The sequence below is a fragment of the Passer montanus genome, unplaced genomic scaffold (assembly GCF_014805655.1).
Source record: "Passer montanus isolate IOZ18808 unplaced genomic scaffold, ASM1480565v1 scaffold117, whole genome shotgun sequence".
In the NCBI taxonomy this organism is placed as follows: Eukaryota; Metazoa; Chordata; class Aves; order Passeriformes; family Passeridae; genus Passer; species Passer montanus.
The window spans coordinates 386377-404779 of record NW_024358389.1 but is presented as its reverse complement, the minus strand read 5'-3'; the positions used below and the strand labels follow the sequence as shown (position 1 = coordinate 404779).

General features: G+C 51.1%; 3 protein-coding genes and 1 long non-coding RNA gene across 6 annotated transcripts; 2 read left to right on the top strand and 2 right to left on the bottom strand.

The window, feature by feature from the left end:
• The first annotated feature begins 24 nt into the window (after positions 1-24).
• On the top strand, positions 25-5596 carry CNTD1 (cyclin N-terminal domain containing 1). Of its 3 annotated transcripts, none has more exons than XM_039697246.1 (7): positions 25-377; positions 476-551; positions 1789-1996; positions 2410-2572; positions 3001-3145; positions 3607-3668; positions 4441-5596. In XM_039697246.1, exons 1-7 carry the CDS (start codon positions 200-202, stop codon positions 4539-4541), a joined length of 933 nt encoding a protein of 310 aa, XP_039553180.1. In that variant the 5' UTR covers positions 25-199; the 3' UTR covers positions 4542-5596. The 3 variants fall into 3 exon arrangements, with proteins under 3 accessions (XP_039553180.1, XP_039553178.1, XP_039553179.1); XM_039697244.1 differs by having other exon boundaries at positions 27-377; positions 3607-3703; XM_039697245.1 differs by having other exon boundaries at positions 28-377; positions 1825-1996; positions 3607-3703.
• BECN1 (beclin 1) lies at positions 5463-9629 on the bottom strand. Its single transcript, XM_039697241.1, has 11 exons — positions 9456-9629; positions 9308-9375; positions 9173-9231; positions 8774-8864; positions 8209-8345; positions 7888-8082; positions 7538-7684; positions 6903-7052; positions 6758-6818; positions 6149-6291; positions 5463-5861 (listed from the first exon to the last, which is right to left on the bottom strand). Exons 1-11 carry the CDS (start codon positions 9580-9582, stop codon positions 5693-5695), a joined length of 1347 nt encoding a protein of 448 aa, XP_039553175.1. The 5' UTR covers positions 9583-9629; the 3' UTR covers positions 5463-5692.
• Positions 9630-9759: 130 nt separating this feature from the next.
• On the top strand, positions 9760-13790 carry PSME3 (proteasome activator subunit 3). Its single transcript, XM_039697251.1, has 10 exons — positions 9760-9991; positions 10283-10345; positions 10711-10815; positions 11107-11155; positions 11736-11848; positions 12320-12388; positions 12599-12666; positions 12821-12875; positions 13068-13154; positions 13573-13790. The coding sequence occupies exons 3-10, from the start codon at positions 10756-10758 to the stop codon at positions 13651-13653; spliced, it is 582 nt and encodes a 193-aa protein (XP_039553185.1). The 5' UTR covers positions 9760-9991; positions 10283-10345; positions 10711-10755; the 3' UTR covers positions 13654-13790.
• A 1125-nt stretch (positions 13791-14915) lies between these two features.
• LOC120496626 lies at positions 14916-18401 on the bottom strand. Its single transcript, XR_005626335.1, has 2 exons — positions 17816-18401; positions 14916-17695 (listed from the first exon to the last, which is right to left on the bottom strand). It is a non-coding gene; the product is annotated as an uncharacterized LOC120496626 (long non-coding RNA).
• Positions 18402-18403: the final 2 nt, after the last annotated feature.

Below are 18403 nucleotides of genomic sequence, written 5' to 3'. Positions count from 1 at the left end.
GGCGCGTGATGATTGGCGGAGCGGGGTCACGTGATGGAGGAACCGGGCCGGGGCCTGAACCGGGCCGGGGCCTGCCCAAAGCCCGGCCCGGCCCGGCCCCGAGCGCCCGGCCCGTCCCGGTGCCGGGAGGAGCTGGCGCGGCCGTGTCCCGGCCTGCCCCGTGGCGCGGTGCAGTCACTGCTCCCGGCCTGCCCCGCTCATGGCGTCCCCGGTGCCGGTGCCGGTGCCGGGCCGGGGCCGTGACTCGGGGCCCGTGTTCAGCGGGGTTGCTCCCGAGGTTATGGAGGACACCCTGATGCACCTGGCCGCGGAGAACGAGCGGCACCTGAGCGCGCTGCCGGAGCAGGCCGGGCTCTTCAAGCACACGCGGATCGTGGGTGAGAGGCGGCCGGGGCAGGGCCCGCTCCGCCCGGGGCAGGGCCCGCTCCGCCCGGGCCCGGCGGCCCGCGGTGACCGCCTGCTCCGCTTCTTGCAGAATTCATATTCCTTCTGTCTGAAAAGTGGCGCTTGGACCAGCCCACGCGGTACCAGGCAGTGGAGCTGCTTGAACGGTAATAAAGAGTTCTAAACACTGAGCACATCTCCCGTTCCCGGCCGGGGTTTCATTGCCAGCCCTGCCCCTCTCTGTCCCAAAACCACACAGCATCGATGTGCTGTCTCCTCTTTCATTTCATCCAAATTAGCAATTCAACATATACTCTTTTACATACATATACACACATATATAAAAAAATACCTCCCGTTCCCGGCCGGGGTTTCATTGCCAGCCCTGCCCCTCTCTGTCCCAAAACCACACAGGACTGATGTGCTCCGTCTCCTCTTTCATTTCATCCAAATTAGCAATTCAACATATACTCTTTTACATACATATACACACATATATAAAAAAATATATATGTATATATATAGTAAATATTTGTGTCTATATGGTGTATATACACATAGAAATATATATACTATATGTATATATAGTATATATACACATATATGTACATATAGTAAATATATGTGTGTGTGTATATTTTATGTACAGCACATAAAATGTATATATATAGTACATACACTATATATAGTATATGTATATATATGTACAGTAATCCAAATTATTTCTACATATACTCATTTATACACATATATACACATATACATGTAATATATATTATATAGAAGATAATTATTATATAATATATACATATACTATATGTATATATTATGTATAGTAATCCAAATTATTTTTTCTACATACTCATACATATATATACACATATACATATAAATATAGATTATATATTATATATAATTATTACTATATATTTTATATATTATATACATATAGCATATGTGTATATATATGTATAGTAATCCGAATTATTACTTTTACATATGCTCTTATACATGCACATATACATATAAATATATATATAACTATATATAGTATATATTATATTATATTATCTATTATATATATTATATACATATAGTATATGTATATAATATGTATAATAAACCAAATTATTACTTCTACATATACTCATACCTATATATACATATATATACACACACACAAATATAAATATATATGTATATATGGTATATTAAAAATATATGTATATATACATATATATAATATATATACACACATAATATCTGTGTATATATAAATATATATTTTATATATACACATATAAAATATTTATATATGTATATTTATATATACACATATATATACACACACATATATTATATACACATGTATGTGGAATTGCCTTTGTTCCCTTTTCTGAGCAGCCAGATCCACGCTCTGAGCAGCTGTGGCTTTTGTAGGTTCCTGATCAAGCAGGTAGAGCAGGTGTGTGATGGCAGAGGCAGCACCACCAGCCGTGGCCAGGGCCAGAGGAGCAGCTGGAGCTCTGTGAGGGATCACATCACCAACACCTTTGTCCTGAGGCTCGTGTCCTGTGTGCAGCTTGCCAGCAAACTCTCCCTGCACTACAGTGTAAGCCAGCTCAGCCTGTCCTTGCTCTAGCAGCGTGGTTAAAGCTGCAGTGTTTTAATCTCTCTTAAAAATAGATTTCCTTTTTGGAAGACAGTAGTGATAATGAGATGCCAAGGACACCACATTCCCTTTAGGGTAGGTAAATTGCTGCTCATCCAGTATCAATTTGCTGGGAAGTGTTCCCAGTTCTGGGGGCATAAAAAAGGGCAGGAAAATCTCAAAACTGGTGTGTCCACAGGGGCTCACACCTGCCTGGGGATGGTTTGTTGAGCTGAAACCTGTGGGCAAGGTCAGAGCTGGATTTCCCACACCAGCTCCAAGGACCCGTGCTCAGCAGGAGCAGAGAGGTGACAGAGCACTGTGTTCCTGCCTTACTGCCTGGAAGACCTTTTGTCTCTTTTTTTCCTCTTCAGAGAGTGACCAGTGACACAGCTTTAACATTTCTGCAATCCTTAAAATACTCCTACACTAAACAGGAATTGCTGGAGTCGGAGCTTGCTGTTTTAAACACTCTGCACTTCCACATCAATGTGTCAACCCCCTTGGCCTATGTGGAATTGCTCCTGGAGGTTCTAGGTGAGAGTATCAGTCAGGGAGAATGAGAAGGAAATTTTTTAGTAGGGTCACAAAGCTGCTGCTGGTCTGAAATGTTTCATATTACAGATTTTTGCATGTAGAACTGTTCAGATTGTCCAGAGCTTCACTTTTTAGATGAGAACTTTGTCCTTTGTAGAATGTTGTTGGACAGCCAGTCGTGACTCGTTCAGTAAAAGATTAAGAGTTTAAAGCCCCCAAATATGGTGCTAGGCCACATTTTCCACAATCACTCACCATCTTCTTGGCCCAGTTCTGATAGCCTGAATTTCAGAGTGACATTACCTTGAGGCTGAGGGATCCTGTGGCATTCAGAGACAGGGCAGAATTCCCTCTCCCTTACAGTACCCAAGACTCCTAGCTCAATGTAGTGACCCAAAATGTGGCACTGATGGTGTGATCTCTGCCAGGATACAATGGCTGCTTGCTTCCTGCCAAGCCCTTACACCAGCTGTGTGTGCAGCTGCTGGACTTCTGCTACCTGACCAGAGAGACCATCTATGACACCCTGCTGAAGACTGCCATCGACAACTCCACACCAAGCAAACTGCAGATGTAAGACCTGACAATGACTTAAAATAATAAAAATAACCCTTTGAAATTAAAACCCTTGAAAAAGCTAATAAAATAAATTCCCTTTGAAATTAAAACCCTTGAAAAAGCTAATAAAAAAACCCCTTTGAAATTAAAACCCTTAAAAAGCTGATAAACAGCAGCATAACTCTCATTATGCCATTTTGGGGGCATGTTTTAAAAAATAATTTGGGGGGGACAACATTCATCATTGTTTCTAAATGAACCAGTTCAAAGCAACATGCTTTTCCACAGCTCCTTCAAGGGCAAGGAAAGTGTTTCATTTGGTTAAAATCCAGCCTTGCACTGTCAGTTCCAGCTCCTGGTGATGGTTTTTGGCTGGCCTGAATAGACCATCATGTCCTGGGCACTGGCATGCACCAGCAGGTGCTTTTGAACTGTGAAGCAGCATTTTACAGCTGAACACACTTTTCCTCCTGCAGAGCCAAGTTTTTAACAGTGAAGGAAGATTTCATGCTGCTGGCTGTTGGAGTCATCAGTACAGGTGTGTTCATCCTGAGCCCCGGGCACTGGGAGCAGGTACAGTCACTGCTGAAGGCTCCACGGGAACACAGTGCCAAGGTGGTTTATCTGCTCCAGCACAGCTGGGGCTGCACTGGGAGGGGCACCTCTGTCTTTTAGCACAAAGCATGTGGGTTTTGTCAGAGCTGAGGGCATGGGGCAGTTCTGTGTGCCACGTCTGTTGTGTTATTTTTTGAGTTAGCTCAAAGAGAAACTCATTACACTTGAGATAGCTTAGCTGCTTTGAACAGTATAAAATTAGTAGGATGGCTTTTGAGGTAGTGTTGGAAATAGAAAAAGGTTTAATAAAGGGCAAAATAACAAAGCTCTTACAGAGAAAAACCGAGTTAGGGGTAAGAGGTTGTTGCTCCTGCTAAAACACCCCACAAAAGCAATTATTTCCTTTGTTCTCTTCCTTTCCTAGTGAATTACCTAGGCAGGACCTCTTGGCCTCTGTCCAGCTGGACAGCTCCAGGTGTGAGGTGAAGTCCCAAAGGTCCTATGAGGTGTCTTTTGTACCAAATTGTGAGAGAAACTTCTGGGCTTTTTGCCTTTTTAAGCAGACAAAGAGTAATTTAGTCACTCCATCAACAGGGGGCACATTGCTACAAGTGTCCTCCCCTTTAGTGCTTCCCGGGCAGAACAAAACCCCACAGGCAATGTTTCACTGGCAGGCAGAGCAGCAACCTCATGGAGCAATTACTCTTGTCAGTCTGTAAACTCACAGCCTTTGGGAGTTCTTTTCTTTTCTCCAGGTTGTGGAGCATTTGAACTGCATCACTGGCATCACTCCCCAGAGCATCCTGGAGTTCTCCTACGCCGTGGTGAGGCGCATTGTTGGCAGCACCACACCTGAGCAGCACCGTGGCACCAAATCTCCTGAGGACAGGATTCCTCCTCAGAAATAGAACCACCCCGGCCATCCAGGCAGCAGCAGCAGGAATTGTCACGCTGCTGGGAACTGTCCCTCCTCTGTGACACTGCCCAGGCACCCAGCACAGCTCAGGGTTACCTGAATTCTGTCACATCTTAATTAGCAAAGCTCGTCCTGCCAGGCATCACAGTCATGCTCTGAAAGGAGGCCCAACAGCACCACAGTGTTTAGAAATGCCCTAAAAGCTTGATTGTAACAGCTGCATTTTTAAATTTTGAACCTAAGCCCCCTTTAACCAGAGACCCCTCAGAGTGGCTGTGTTTGAAAGGTGCTGCCCTGGCTGGTGGGACCAGCTCTCACAAATGGGGCTGGTCTGTCTCCTGCTGCTTTTATAAAACCCCTGCCCCAGCTGCCTGTGATTGTCCCCTCTGTGTCCCCTCTGTGCCAGCACCTCCTGCCCTGCCACAGCCAGCAGTGTTGTGTGAGGACAGAGAAGGGCCAGTGCTGTGACTGGCACCACAGCAGTGCCCAGCCTGGGTGTCCCTGCCAGTGCCAGGGGTTTGTGCTGTGCCAGGCACTGCTGGAAACACCTGGAATAATTTCATTGTTTCCTCAGCACAGCCCTGTGCAGGAGCAGGCTGCAGGAGGGATTGCAGTGCTGTAATGGTATCAAACCTTGCTAAGTGCAGCAGCACAAAGAAGGGCTGATATGACTTAGAAAATACTTTATTTTAAACTCTTTAATTAATGACCAGGCAGAGTTCTGGCAGTTTTCCCACATTACTCCCCGTGTTTTTAACGTCCTGCTTTTCCAACCTTGCATTAGCTGTAACAGAGCAGCATCAAACTGATGCTCATTTGACAATGATTTATGTGCATGGCCATAAACCCCAAAAACAACAGTTTAGAATCCATTTAATAGCTGGGTTTTATTCTGTTCAGCTCGATGATACAACTTTGCATATTGCTTTTCTATAAACTACTTGTAATAATGGCATTTTAAAATAAAGTGTCTTGTGGATTTTTGGTATTGTAAACATTTTGTACTGGTTAATATTAAGAGACATCTGAATTTGCCTTTCTTCAACACAAAGCAGACACTCCACAGCTGCCAGGCCAAGTTCTGATCACAGTTACTTGTTATAGAATTGGGATGAGACCCAGGCCAGGCCCCATTTCAGGTTAGTTAACATGAATTTTAGTGCTTTTGTCCACTGCTCTTCAGAGTTAAATTGTGTTTTAATTGAGTAAGAGCCACCACTGCCTCCTGTGTCTTCGATCTTTCCTTTCTCCACGTCCATCCTGTATCACACACAAGCTTTAATTAGTGTATTCCCACAGCAAACATTTAATCTCAGTATGACACCAAGCACTACATTTTAAATCTGACAATAACACTATCCTGTTTTTAAAGGGACTTGAGCAAAAGCCTCAGGACTCCACCCAAGGGCCTGGCTTTAACTTTCAATTAAAGTAGCAAACACATCATTACAAATTCCAGATGATTTCTGAAAAATCAGGGCTGAAACAGCAAGCAGTGCTAGGGGAGCATACAGGGCTGAATCTGACAGTTTTGTGGCAACACTCACCTGTAAGGCAAACAAAACCGAGTTTCACCTTTCTCCACTTCCTCTTTGAACTGCTGCACACAGTCCAGGAATGCCACCATGGCATGATCAAACTTATTGTCCCAGAAGAACCTCAACCCTCCAGAGCAGTACAGGGGAAGCTCCTGGAAAAGAGATTTGTATCAGGAACACCAAGCACTTGTTTTTGATATGGCCACTGCAGCTTTTTAACCTCATGTGATGCTTAAACTTGTCACGGGGTGCTGAGAAATGGCTTGTGGCACAGGGCAAGTGTGACTGGTTTTGTGCAAGTGCCTGCCATGTGCAGGCATGTGTTCCTGACTTCCACCAACCCCAAATCATGCCATCTACCTGCCAATCACCCCAAAACATGCCTCTGCCTCTGGCCAGGTGTGCCATTCAACAGTTCTGTCCCTTTTAACACTGCTGGCTGGCAGCACCAGTGGCTTCACACAGGATGTGAGATGTCACCATGCTGGAGGAGCTGGGGCAGCCAGCTTTGCTGGATTCCACATCCACAGAGACCAAGCTTTGCTTCCTGCATCCCCAGTGTGACCAGGGCTCTGGCACTCAAAATCAGTGTCCCATGATTTGTAAGGGATCCCTTACCTTGGATTTGTCTGTGAGGGACTCCAAATAGGAGTGGTTGCCATAGGGGACGAGGCGGTATCTGAAAAAAGGAGACAGAATTCACAGGCACCCGAGTCTGCCCCTTCCTCTGGGCCATAAATGACCTGTGTGTGGTTTTAGGTACCTCTGAAACTTCAGGCCCATTTTGTTGGCCAGGGCATGCAGCAGCAGCACAGTCTGCCCCCAGGCAGCGTTGATCTCATTCCATTCCACAGGAACGCTGGGGAGGCGGCCAAGCCTGAAGTTATTTATTGTGCCAAACTGCCCACTGTGCCTGTGATAAGAAAAAATATAAATAAATGTGCTAGGCTGGGAAAAGCTCCTGGCCTGATAACCAAATAGGGGCTGTGTCCCAGCAGCACAGCACACACAGTGCCAGCCAAGCACAAGGAGGGTTTGGGGCTGTTCTTAACAAGTGTATGTAAACACCAAACACTTGATCTCTTTTTGTCACAAAAACACAACAAAAACCCCCAGCCAGCCTCTCCAAGCTGCCTGCTCTGTGAACCCTAATGCCAGTGTCACTGCTGGCTGGCACAGGGGGTCCCAAAGTGTTACTGGGACTGGTGAAGGAGCCATTTCCCAGTCCCACAGCCTGGCACACTTTACTGAGCTGCCATGCCTGGGACATGGCATTCATTGCTTTGCTGGGAGGTAACTGTGAGCTGGCTTGCACCTTCCCTGTCAAATGCAGGGACTTAAACAGCTTCAACTGCAGATTCCAAGAAAATGGATGCAATATCCCAGTGTCTACGTTACCAGATGTGAAAGGTAGCATTGAACACGTTGGTTTTCTTTAGTTTATCCAACTGCATCTGGGCATAGCGCATTTGGTTGTCCACACTTTTCAGCTCATCATCCAGCTCCAGCTGCTGCCTCTTGAACTCACAGTATTCCTTCTGGTACCTTTGAGCAGAAACAAGACAAGAAGTGCTGAGTGCTGGCTCCTGCCTCAGAGTGACAGCTTGGTCTCACCACCTTTCCTTCTGCACACAGCAAGCCACTGGCACTTGGGCACATTTACAGGTTTCTCATGTTACCATTTATGTGTTTCTCATTAATTTTTTGCCTCCAAGCCCTGCCACAAGCTGCAGGAGCAGCTCACTCACTGAGCCTCCTCCTGCTCCAGCCGCTCAGCCTCTGCCCTGACTTTCTCAAAGTCCTCAGCCACAATCTTGCGGTTCTTCTCCACATCCTCCAGCTCCTGAATCAGCTGCTCCTCCTCCAGTGCCAGCTCCTTCAGCTCTGCCTGCAGCTTCTCTTTATCATCCTCATTCATCTGCTCCAGTATCTCCAGGCACCTCCTAGAGGAGAACACCAGGATTAGCAGAAGAGGTGTGCTGGGAGTCCCAGCCCCGTGGCAGCCCCTGCCACTGCTGAGCTCTGCACACTGACTGTGCCTCAGGCTCTGCCACCCCTGCATCACTCACTTGTAGTTCTGGCACTCGTTCTCCGTGATGTTGAGCTGTGTGTCCAGCTGGTCCAGCAGAGTGTCCGTGCACTCCTCACACAGAGGGTGATCCACATCTGTCTGCCCAGACATGATGTCAAAGAGGTCCCCAGTGACCTGGAGGAAGGGCTCACATTACTGCAAGGGAAACCACAGGCAGCTGCCTGCTGCTCTTCAGCAGCTCCAGTTGGCAGGAATCTTCTTTGCAGGCCAAATATTGATTAAAATCCTCTATCTCTGCTCAACTACTCACCAACCAAGCTCCTAGAAGGCAAATGCTATGGGAAACTTTGCAGTTTAGTTTCGGAAGGGCTCACATTACTGCAAGGGAAACCACAGGCAGCTGCCTGCTGCTCTTCAGCAGCTCCAGTTGGCAGGAATCTTCTTTGCAGGCCAAATATTGATTAAAATCCTCTATCTTTGCTCAACTACTCACCAACCAAGCTCCAGAAGGCAAATGCTATGGGAAACTTTACAGTTTAGTTTTGCAGAGCATCAGGAAAAACTGATGCTGTGCTCCCAAGGATCAGAGTTTGCCCACTTGCCTTCAGCCTCCTGCTGAGGTTCTCCATGGTGCCACCATCCGAGGCCTCTCCGATCAGCGTGAAACTGTTGGCACTTTCTGTTGACATCATTCTTGGAAAGAACGTGACTGACGTGAGCGCCAAGCGCGGGGGGAGGCAGTGCCAGCGCCAGCCCAGAACCTGGGGCTGACTCGGGGGAAAGGGAGCAGGGGGCTGGGGTAACCCGTGTTTGAGGGCTCTGCCAGGTTTGCTGCCCCAAGGACCGTGCAGTTCTGTGCTCACACCGACACGGGGCGCGGGGGAAGCTCACAGGAGCCACCCACGGCCGGGGGGACATTGCCGAGGCGCTGCCCCAGCGCAGGCTCAGGCTGCCCGCAGGGACAGCCCGGGCTCCCAGCGGGGCCGGGCCCGCCGCTGTACCTGGCCGGCGGGATGAACCTCCGGGACACGCCATCCTGCCGGTTCTCCACGAAGGCTTCCTGGAGGCACGGAAACACCGTCACGGGCAGGCCCGGCGGAGCCGCCGCCGAGCCCCGCCGCCGAGCCCGCCCGCACCTCCGTCAGGGCGCTCTCCTCCTCGTGCGGCTCCCCGGGCCTGGCCGGCGCGGCGCTCACCAGCGGGGCTGTGGGAGACACGGCGTCAGCCGGGCCCGGGGCTAGGCCCGAGCCGCGGCGCCCCGCCCCGCCCCGCGGCGCTCGGTACCGGTGAGCTCCTGGATGGTGAGGCGGTCGAGGACCTTGAAGGAGGTGTCGAGCTTGAGCGGCTGGCAGCAGCGCTGGCACACGAAGCTGACGTGCGCGGTGCCGCCGCCCGCCCGCGCTGCCTCCATCGCGCCGCCCGCGCGCGCCCCGCCACGCGGCCCTGCAGCGCCGGGGGGCGGGGATGCGGCCGGGGCCGGGCTGGGCCGGGCCCGTGTGCCGGGGGCGGCCCGGGGATCCTTCCTTCCCCCCGGGGATCCTTCCTTCCCCCGGCGGATCCTTCCTTCCCCCCGGGGATCCTTCCCCCCGCGGATCGTTCCTTCCCCCCGGCGGAGCTGCGCGGTCTCCAGCTCCCCGGGGCCGGGGCCGGGCGGGCGGAGCCGCCGCGGGCAGCTCCCGCTCGGTGCTGGCGGGGCTCCTCCCGCTCCCCCGGGAGAACGGGAGCGCGGTGCGCCCCGGGCCCCGCCGTGCGGAGTAGCCCTGACGCGTCCCCGTTTCCTTCTGTAGGTTGACTCCTTCAGGGAGCGGATCACGAGTGAGGTGAGTGCCGCGGCTCGGGCAGGAAGGAGGTTTGTTTTGGCCTTATCTTTCTGACACACTCGGTTGTGGGCTGAGCCTGCCCTGGCAGCTTAGCAACAGCCAGCAACACCCAGCTGGTGCCCTCACCACTGCAGTGGGCCTCGTGGCTTTCTCCTCACCTGGGCTTTGTTTGGTGCTGGCAGCAGGAAGCACTGGGTTCTCTTTGTTTCCTGCATGTGCACAGATGATTTCCCTGCTGGTGGGAGCCACGTGGCTTTCCTCATCACTGTTTGTTCTTTCTTTCTTTCTTAGGCTGAAGACCTCGTAGCAAACTTTTTCCCAAAGAAGCTGTTAGAACTCGATGGATTCCTGAAGGTAGGGTGTGCCCTGTGCTGTGTGTCCTTTTGCACTTCCAGCTGCATTTTGGAAGTGCAGTGGCAGGTCTCTCCAGGGGTGTTTTCCGTGCATTTCCCCTTGCTGCAGGGACACAAGGCAGCAGCTGCAGTGCTGCTGGCTCTGGAGGGGTGCTGCCTTGTGCACTTTGCTTTGTGTCATCTCTCACATTTATCTTTCTCCCCAGTGGGCTCTTCCTGGCACTGCTGGGGCCTATTGCCAGACCTTTTATCTCCACTCATCCCAAGTTTGGACAAGAAGGAGCCTTGAATCTTTTGTCTCGTTGTGTTTGGTGTGGCAGAATTTGTTAGCCCGTGATCAAGTAACAAATCTGCTTTGCTCTGCAGGAGCCCATCCTGAATATTCATGATCTCACTCAGATCCATTCGGACATGAACCTCCCAGTGCCTGACCCAATTCTTCTCACCAACAGCCACGATGGGCTGGATGGGGTAAGGTTACTTGGCTGGGATCCCAACCCCTGTTCAAACTGCGTGGTTTGCTCTGTGCTGGGCTAGGATATTCTTATTTAATACCAGACTTTTGCCCAGGGGCTGTCAGAGATTGATCTCTCAAGCCTGGAGGTAACACTGCTCTGCAGCCCTTCCTGGGATTTAAGGAAGAGTGCCTGGAAACCAGGAACTATTGTTCCCTTGGCAGGCCTCTAAGTTTTCATTTTTTTCCTTTGCAACTTTTTTACAGCTTACAACTAGTTTGTGAATAAAACATTTTGTATATTTTAGCCAAATATGAAAAAGAGGAAGCTGGAAGACCACGAAGAGACCTTTCAGGGTAAGGCTCCCCAAGTCCCTTGTATTGCTGCCTGCCCCCTGGACTGCTGCACTGAGCCTTGGAGATGCAAACTGTGCAAGCCCCACGTGCCCTGCCCTGCCAGCAGCTGCTGCTCTTGCAGGCCAGAGCCTGACCTACAGATGTTTTGATGTGGAGGGTTGAGGTTCCAGCTCTTAGAAGCATAATTAGTACTTCTCTGATAGACATAAGTAGTACTTGGCTGGACCTTGGCCTGCTGACAGAGGCAGCTGATCTCCTGGTGGCCCTGTGCAGTTCCTCTCTTTGTCTGGAAGAACATTCCAGGCTTTGCACTAAGCTGAGACAGAAACTTGTGCACCAGGAAAAACCCTTTGTGCTCAGCATCCTCGAGCTCTTCAGTCTCATCCTGCTCTGCTTTCTCTCTTTCCCTTCCCTTGTGCTCACTGCTTGTCCCCTGTCCCTCTCCCCTTCCCTACAGGTGGCCAAAGCCTGGCTCAGTCCCTTTCTGGCCTTGTGGGAGATGAGGGAGGCTCAGGTGGCCCCTCAGGCCAGCCCTGGCGCAGCTGTGAGTCCCTGACAATGGGGTTTGTCTCTGCCACAGGTACCAAAGTGTTTGTGATGCCCAATGGGATGCTGAAGAGCAACCAGCAGCTGGTGGACATCATTGAGAAAGTGAAACCAGAGATCAGGCTGCTCATTGAGAAGTGCAATACGGTGGGTGTGGGCCTGGAGCAAGGGGAGGCAGAGGGGTGGTGTTACCCTGGAGAGGTGGGGCTGTGGAAGGAGCAGTTCCTCTGTGCTGCAGAGGAGGAAAGGCAGGGCTTTGTCCTGTCTGACAGGCAGGTGAAACCCTTGGGGAGCTCTGTGGTTCACCTGAAGGAGAAGGATGTCTGTTATCAGGCCTCATGAGGCTTTGCCTTGCCCTTCTTTTGCCCGGGCACAGATTCCTGCCAAGGGCTGCTGTGGCATGGTGAGGAGAGCTTCCCATGGGAAGCTGGGCCTGTGCTGGCTTGCATGGCATCCCAGCCATGTGGGAAGTGATCTTGGAAGTGCATAAAGGACCTGCAGCAGTTCTTCATGAGCTGTGTGGCAAAGGCAGGGTCCTGGGAGCTTCTGCTGACATTCCTGAGAGAAATCTTTGTGCAGATGTTGGCATTGGTCAGTGCTGTGATCTCTCCACTGCAGGTCAAAATGTGGGTGCAGCTTCTCATTCCCAGGATAGAGGATGGGAACAACTTTGGTGTTTCTATTCAGGTAAGGCACTGCTCTGTGCTCCAGACTTGGATCTCTGGGCTTCCTCTGAATCTTTCAGCTCATGATATGCAGCAGCTGCAGTCATGGGGGTGGCTGAGATTTTAAAACCCAAACCTGAACTTGATGTGCTGCTGCTGAGACAGTGCCTCACGAGTCCTGAAGGCCACCTGCAGCCTACTGCAGCTCACAGCTTCCTTGTCTCCCCTGCAGGAAGAAACAGTTGCTGAACTTCGGACTGTGGAGAGTGAGGCAGCATCTTACCTGGACCAGATTTCTAGGTAGGCATGCAAGAACAGACTTCTTTTTTGGGATCTCCTTGGAAGAGGAATGTGTTTGGGAAAGGTCCTCCAGCTGTTTTTACAGGGCAGCTTGGACCTGAAGACAATCCTGGTTGTTTATCTGAGCATCAATCTCTTTCTCTTTTCCTGCCAGATACTATATCACAAGAGCAAAGCTGGTTTCCAAAATAGCCAAGTACCCTCATGTGGTGAGTCAGCGGGGACCCGGAGATGTACATGGCGGGGACTTAGATGATGCTGGCACTCTGAGCTGCTTTGTCACTGTCCTTTCTGAGCTGAGGGTGCTGGGGGAAGAGGGGGAGATCACACAAGGACTGAGCTGAAGGTGGGGGTGCTTTGTGGGAGGCTGGGCTGAGCCCCGTGTGCCCCCCTGTCTGCAGGAGGATTATCGCCGCACCGTGACGGAGATCGACGAGAAGGAGTACATTAGTCTGCGCCTCATCATTTCAGAGCTGAGAAACCAATATGTGAGTGAAAACACACAGCTCACACTGTGCTCCTGCTGCTGCTCCTCTCCCCTTTCCCCCTGAGCACGGCCACTCCTGGGGGAAGCCTGCCTCCTTCCCACTTTGGCTCCAGCAAAGTGCTTCTCCACCCTCTCCTGGAGATGCAGATGTTCCCAGCAGTGTTCACAGGGCCCTAGTGCAAAATATTCCTATCCCCTCTGTGGAAATCTGTTCCTGAGCTCTTCATACAGTACAAGCCAATCCTAGGGTTTCTGAATGAATATTTTTGGTATTACATGTAGTGGCTTCTGTAAGGTCTGGCTGAAGGAAGCCCTTGCCTTAACCAGGTGTGTGGTTGCACAGAGGGGTTGAGGGTGGTGCTGCTGTGGTAACCAGTGCTTATGGCTTCCTGTCTGAGTCCTGTTCTTCCTTTTTGCAGGTCACTTTGCATGACATGATCCTTAAAAACATTGAGAAGATCAAGAGGCCTCGGAGCAGCAATGCTGAGACCCTCTATTAAGTGTCAACGTTTGAACTTGAGAACTGTTCAGTCAACTAAAGACCGTCATTGCCTTGGTTTGTTACGTGACTATCGAGATGGGAAACTGGCTGGAAATAGTATTGCATTCTTAGTTAAACTCTAAAGAAATTCTTGCCTAGTTTTGTGATTGGTTTTGTTCAGGTCTCAGGAGCTCTCCCTCTTCCTCTAGTCACTGGTAGTAGAGGCCATGCTGCACTGGACACCCCAGAGGCTGCAGCAGCCAGGCAGGGACATTCCTTCATGCCTTGCTTCCCACCTGAGTGGGAACAACACTATAGACCAAGCCCTTGTCCTGTCCCATCTCTTGTCTGGTGGCTGCACTGGGGTTTCTGGAGCAGGGCAAACAGCCCAGCACAAGGGCAGCCTGGCAGTGCCACAGCAGGGAAGCTCTCCCCACTGCTGGCTGTGGCCAGGCCCCCCTGCCACCAGCTCTGCACTGACCAGGGACCCTTCCCCTTGGCAGCTGTGCTCTGGTGCCCCTGAGCCATCTGCACTCCCTGTGTGGCGCTCTCCTGGCTCAGCAGAGCCTGCCCCACAGGTCTCTGCCTCACCAGTTCTGTCTGGATCAGTGCAGAGCATGAGGCAAATGCTTGGAACTAGAGCTGGTGCTGTCCTGGCTGTCATGAGCTCAGGTGGCTTCTGCCATTTGACTAGAGCCACTTTCTTGGCTAAAACCAATGTTCTCTCACATACATCCCAGTTGCCCCTTCAGCATGGGTTGCTTTTGCCTGGGCTGAGGGAAGGGAGGGGCTGGAGATCTGATGCTAAAGTCCTAAAATATCTCTGCATGTGATCAGACTGAGTCCCCGTGTCCCTGGCAGTGCTTCCTGGTGCCTGGGCAGAGCAGGCTGGCTGCCACAGCTGGTGCTTGATGGTGAGGGTGGCTGATACCCACCTGGTACCTTGCAGACCTTGCAGTTTTTCCCCTGCAAAGGGCACACTCCCGTGCCTCGTGACTCCTCTAAGCTGCCAGAACATTTCGTGGTCCATTACAAACCCCTCTGGAAATGACTGGTTGTGTTGTGTCAGTTTTTGTGTGTGGCAAGTGGGCCCATAACGCTGCAGGCTTCAAAATTTTTCTTATTTATAGTATTTCTACTTAAGTCCCCTAATCAGGGAACGTTAAATCATTTGTTTCAGGAACCTTGCTGTTTCCCAGGTCTCGCTGTTACACCTGTATATTCTTATTGTGCAGTAGCCTTAAGAGTTGTGTTAATCTCATTGTAACAACAGTGACAAAATTTTTTTTTTACTTTGTTTTTAGTTGGTTTGTTTTTTTTTTCCCTCTGCTTCCACATCTAAGAGCCATGTTGTCTCTTGCTGGTTTCCCAGGGATTTGCCCAGAGTGTGGCGGGCTGCTGGCCCCTGCTATAGACTCTTCTGTTGTTGTTTGTAGTAAGTCAACTCTTAGTCTTCCCTCTAATAAATATTCAGTAACAAACCAACTGCGTTGAGCTGCTGCCTGGGAGCAGCACTTCCCCTTGTGTTTCTTTGTATTGATTCCTTTTCATTTGTTCAGCTTTCTTTGCAAGATGAACCTATGTAAACTTTTACCATGTCAAGAAATTAAAATAAGGTACTTGGAATTCTTTCAAGGCAGCCCCTTGTGTGTGATGCTGGGCTCTTAGGCCGTGCAGTTTTAGTGTCCAGTTCTGGTTCTGCCTTTCTCACACTCAGTTCCTCCTTCCCTTCATTCTCCTCATCCCTCTTCGTTATAAACTAACCTGCTGTGTAGGTTGTTTCTGTTCCATCAGCATGCCTCACGTTGGGCATGATTTTGCCCATGGGCTTGGGATTGATGGAATCTGTCCCATCTCAGCCCAGTGTGGGACTTGGGCTGTCCCAGTTCAAGCAGACATGGTGTTTCTCTGAGCCTGCAGTTGCTCCAGGGTTTCTCTGCCAGGCAGGTGTCTCTGTGGGGCACACACCTCTTGCTCCTGGCTGCTCCCTGTGTGTGGTACCCAAGGAGAGGCAGCTGCCCTGCAGTCCCCAGCCACAGTGCCCTCTGCTCTTCTGGCATCATCCTGTTCCTCCTTCCCTGCGTGCTGGGGCACAGAGGCCTCTCGAGGGGCACTCCAGGCTCTCCTGAGTGTCCTGCCCCCCTCGGAGCCAGCAGAGGGTCCAGGGCTCAATGCCTCTTTGGGGTTTGCCTGTCCTGGTCATGGTACTGCCCAGCAGAGTCTGACTGGCCCTGGCAGCAGCTGCAGACTGGAGCTCTGGCTGTGGCACCTCCGGCTGCCCAGGAACGGGAGCAGCCACTCGTGCAGGGAAGTTCCTGCAGTGTGGGAAAGCCCTGCAGGTGCCTGACCCAGCTGCACACAGAGCTCAGGGCCAAGGCAGCTGGAGCAGAGCCCAAAGGAAGGACTTGCTGGCAGGACTTGGTGTGGTGCAGCACGAGGGGCTCCTCCTCACCCCAGTGAAAAAATCTGCACTCCCAGGGAGCCAGTGCCAGCATCCCACGGGAGGATGGAGCATCCAGGACAATTGTCTTGGCAGGTGCTGGCAGGGAGTGGGGTTTCTCTGGGGGAGCAGGGGAGGGTTTGTTTTCTAGGAGCAGTTGCTGTGTGCAGTCAGGGCTCTGCTTCACCAGTCCTTGAAACATCCCAGCTTAAGTGCAGGGGAGGAGAATAATGGCTCAGCAGCTGTGTGCAGGCACAGGCACTGCCAGCAGCACAGCTGGAATGGAGCAAGGGTCAGGCAGGTCCCACTGTTGTGCTTTGCATAAGCTGACCCCATGAGGTGAGGCATTGAGAGCTTTCTGAAGTCTGAGCTCTGGTTTGGGGCTTGCTCAAGCCTTGCTGGTGTGGGGAGTGTTGGCAGGGGTGTTCCTCCTGTCCCCTTTCCCCAGCTGTCACAGTTACTGTCTCAGAGTTTCCCCAAGCCAAAACCTGTCTGGTTTGGGTTTCAGTAAATTTCAGATGCTATTTTTTGCCACCTCTACCTTTCTGTGTGTGTGGAAAACAGCACTCCCATCTCCCTTGCTGTCTGGGGAACGTGGGCAATTTAACAAATACAAGATGGGCAGTGCCTAAAAGCCACCACGCAGCCAAAATAAAACGTGGGTAGGATGTGAATTCTCCATGGGGTGTGGGTCAGTGATGGGCTGATCACACTGGGGACTGGCATGTGGGAAGCAGTACGTGCACTGAGCAGGTCATAAACAAGTTAGGGAGAAGTTACAAGTTATAAGTTGCTGCTGTTATTACAGAGACGTGCAATTTCTTTAATTCTAGGTTAGCTTTAAGCTGCTGCAGGCTCCTTTTGGAGAGGGCACATGAGCAATTCCATGGTGTGTGTGGCCCCCAAAGATCCCTCATTGCTTTCCATCAGGCAGCTATTGACACAGGTTCTGGCTCTGCAGACTTAGTTAATTACTCTGCTTCCTCAAATTCCTACTGCAAGATGAAGGTGGATTTAGGGCTGTTGTGTTTATTCTGAAACAGCTTTAAACCAGAGCTGGAAATGTCCAGCAGAAACAGACAGAACTAAAAAACCTGTTATCAGACAAGGCCTCCATGGCACAGGCTCTGCAGTGGGGCAGAAAGCTGCCATCCTTGTCCAGCAGCCCTGGGGTGTGTGCTGTGGTTGGTTTGTCATGGGGATGTCAGTACAGATTAGGGTTTCTCTTTCTTTCCAAGCCCCCAACGTGCAGAGAACCAGGAGTGTTCCCACAGTCTATTTCTGGATCTCTCTCAGCCCAGCTGCAGGGTTGAGTTGTGATTTGTGGGGCAGGAAGGCCTGTGGAGTTTTCCTAAACTACTGCTGTGCTGCTTGGAAAGGGCCCTTCTGTAATTGCAGCCTGTGCCGTGGCTTTGAGGAGCTGCAGATGCAAACCCAAGGGGCAAAGTCAAACCTGAACAATCTCTTTGTGCTTCTCAAAGGAAAGATCCACATGAGCTTTGTTCTGGAGCCAGGGAGGTTCTGCTGCAGCCTCACCTTGGCTGTGCTGGTGTGTGTGTGCCAGGAGAACACTTGTCCCATTCCTGGGAGGCAGCAGGTATGTCCTGGCTGTGCTCCAGACCTGACCCAGGACAGCAGAGCTGCTGATCTGTGCTCCAGACCTGACCCAGGACAGCAGAGCTGCTGCTCTGTGCTCCAGACCTGACCCAGGACAGCAGAGCTGCTGCTCTGTGCTCCAGACCTGACCCAGGACAGCAGAGCTGCTGCTCTGTGCTCCAGACCTGACCCAGGACAGCAGAGCTGTTGTGTGTGCTCCAGACCTGACCCAGGACAGCAGAGCTGCTGCTCTGTGCTCCAAGTGAAATGGCCACCATGTTCCAGGCCAAACCCAAAAGGGAATTTTTCTTCCAAGCCTAACCTCAGGTAATCCTTGAGACCTGACTGACTAGGAAGTCAGTGCTGCTTTGCCTTGTTTGGGGCTCCTCAGAGACATTTGATTCTGCTGCTGGGAGCTGATGAGAGCAGGTATTTCTGCCACCTGTGGCTGCTGTGTCCCATGCAGCCACAGCTCTGTTTTCTCTGTGCTGTCCCTGCCCGTGCTGTGTCTGTGCTGCAGTGAGCCCTTTGCTGCATGCAGCAGTGCTGTGGCTCAGCTCTCCTGGCTGGTGAGGCAGAGCCTGTGTGCTGGCACAGACAGGGTGAGTGTGTCCCTGGCCTCACAGCTGCCCTGAGCAAGGCTCAGGCTGCCAGTGGTGCTGAGGATGATGGAGTGTGTCCCACAGCAACGTGGCCTTCTGCCTCCCAGCCTGGTGTCTGAGCACAGGGGAGC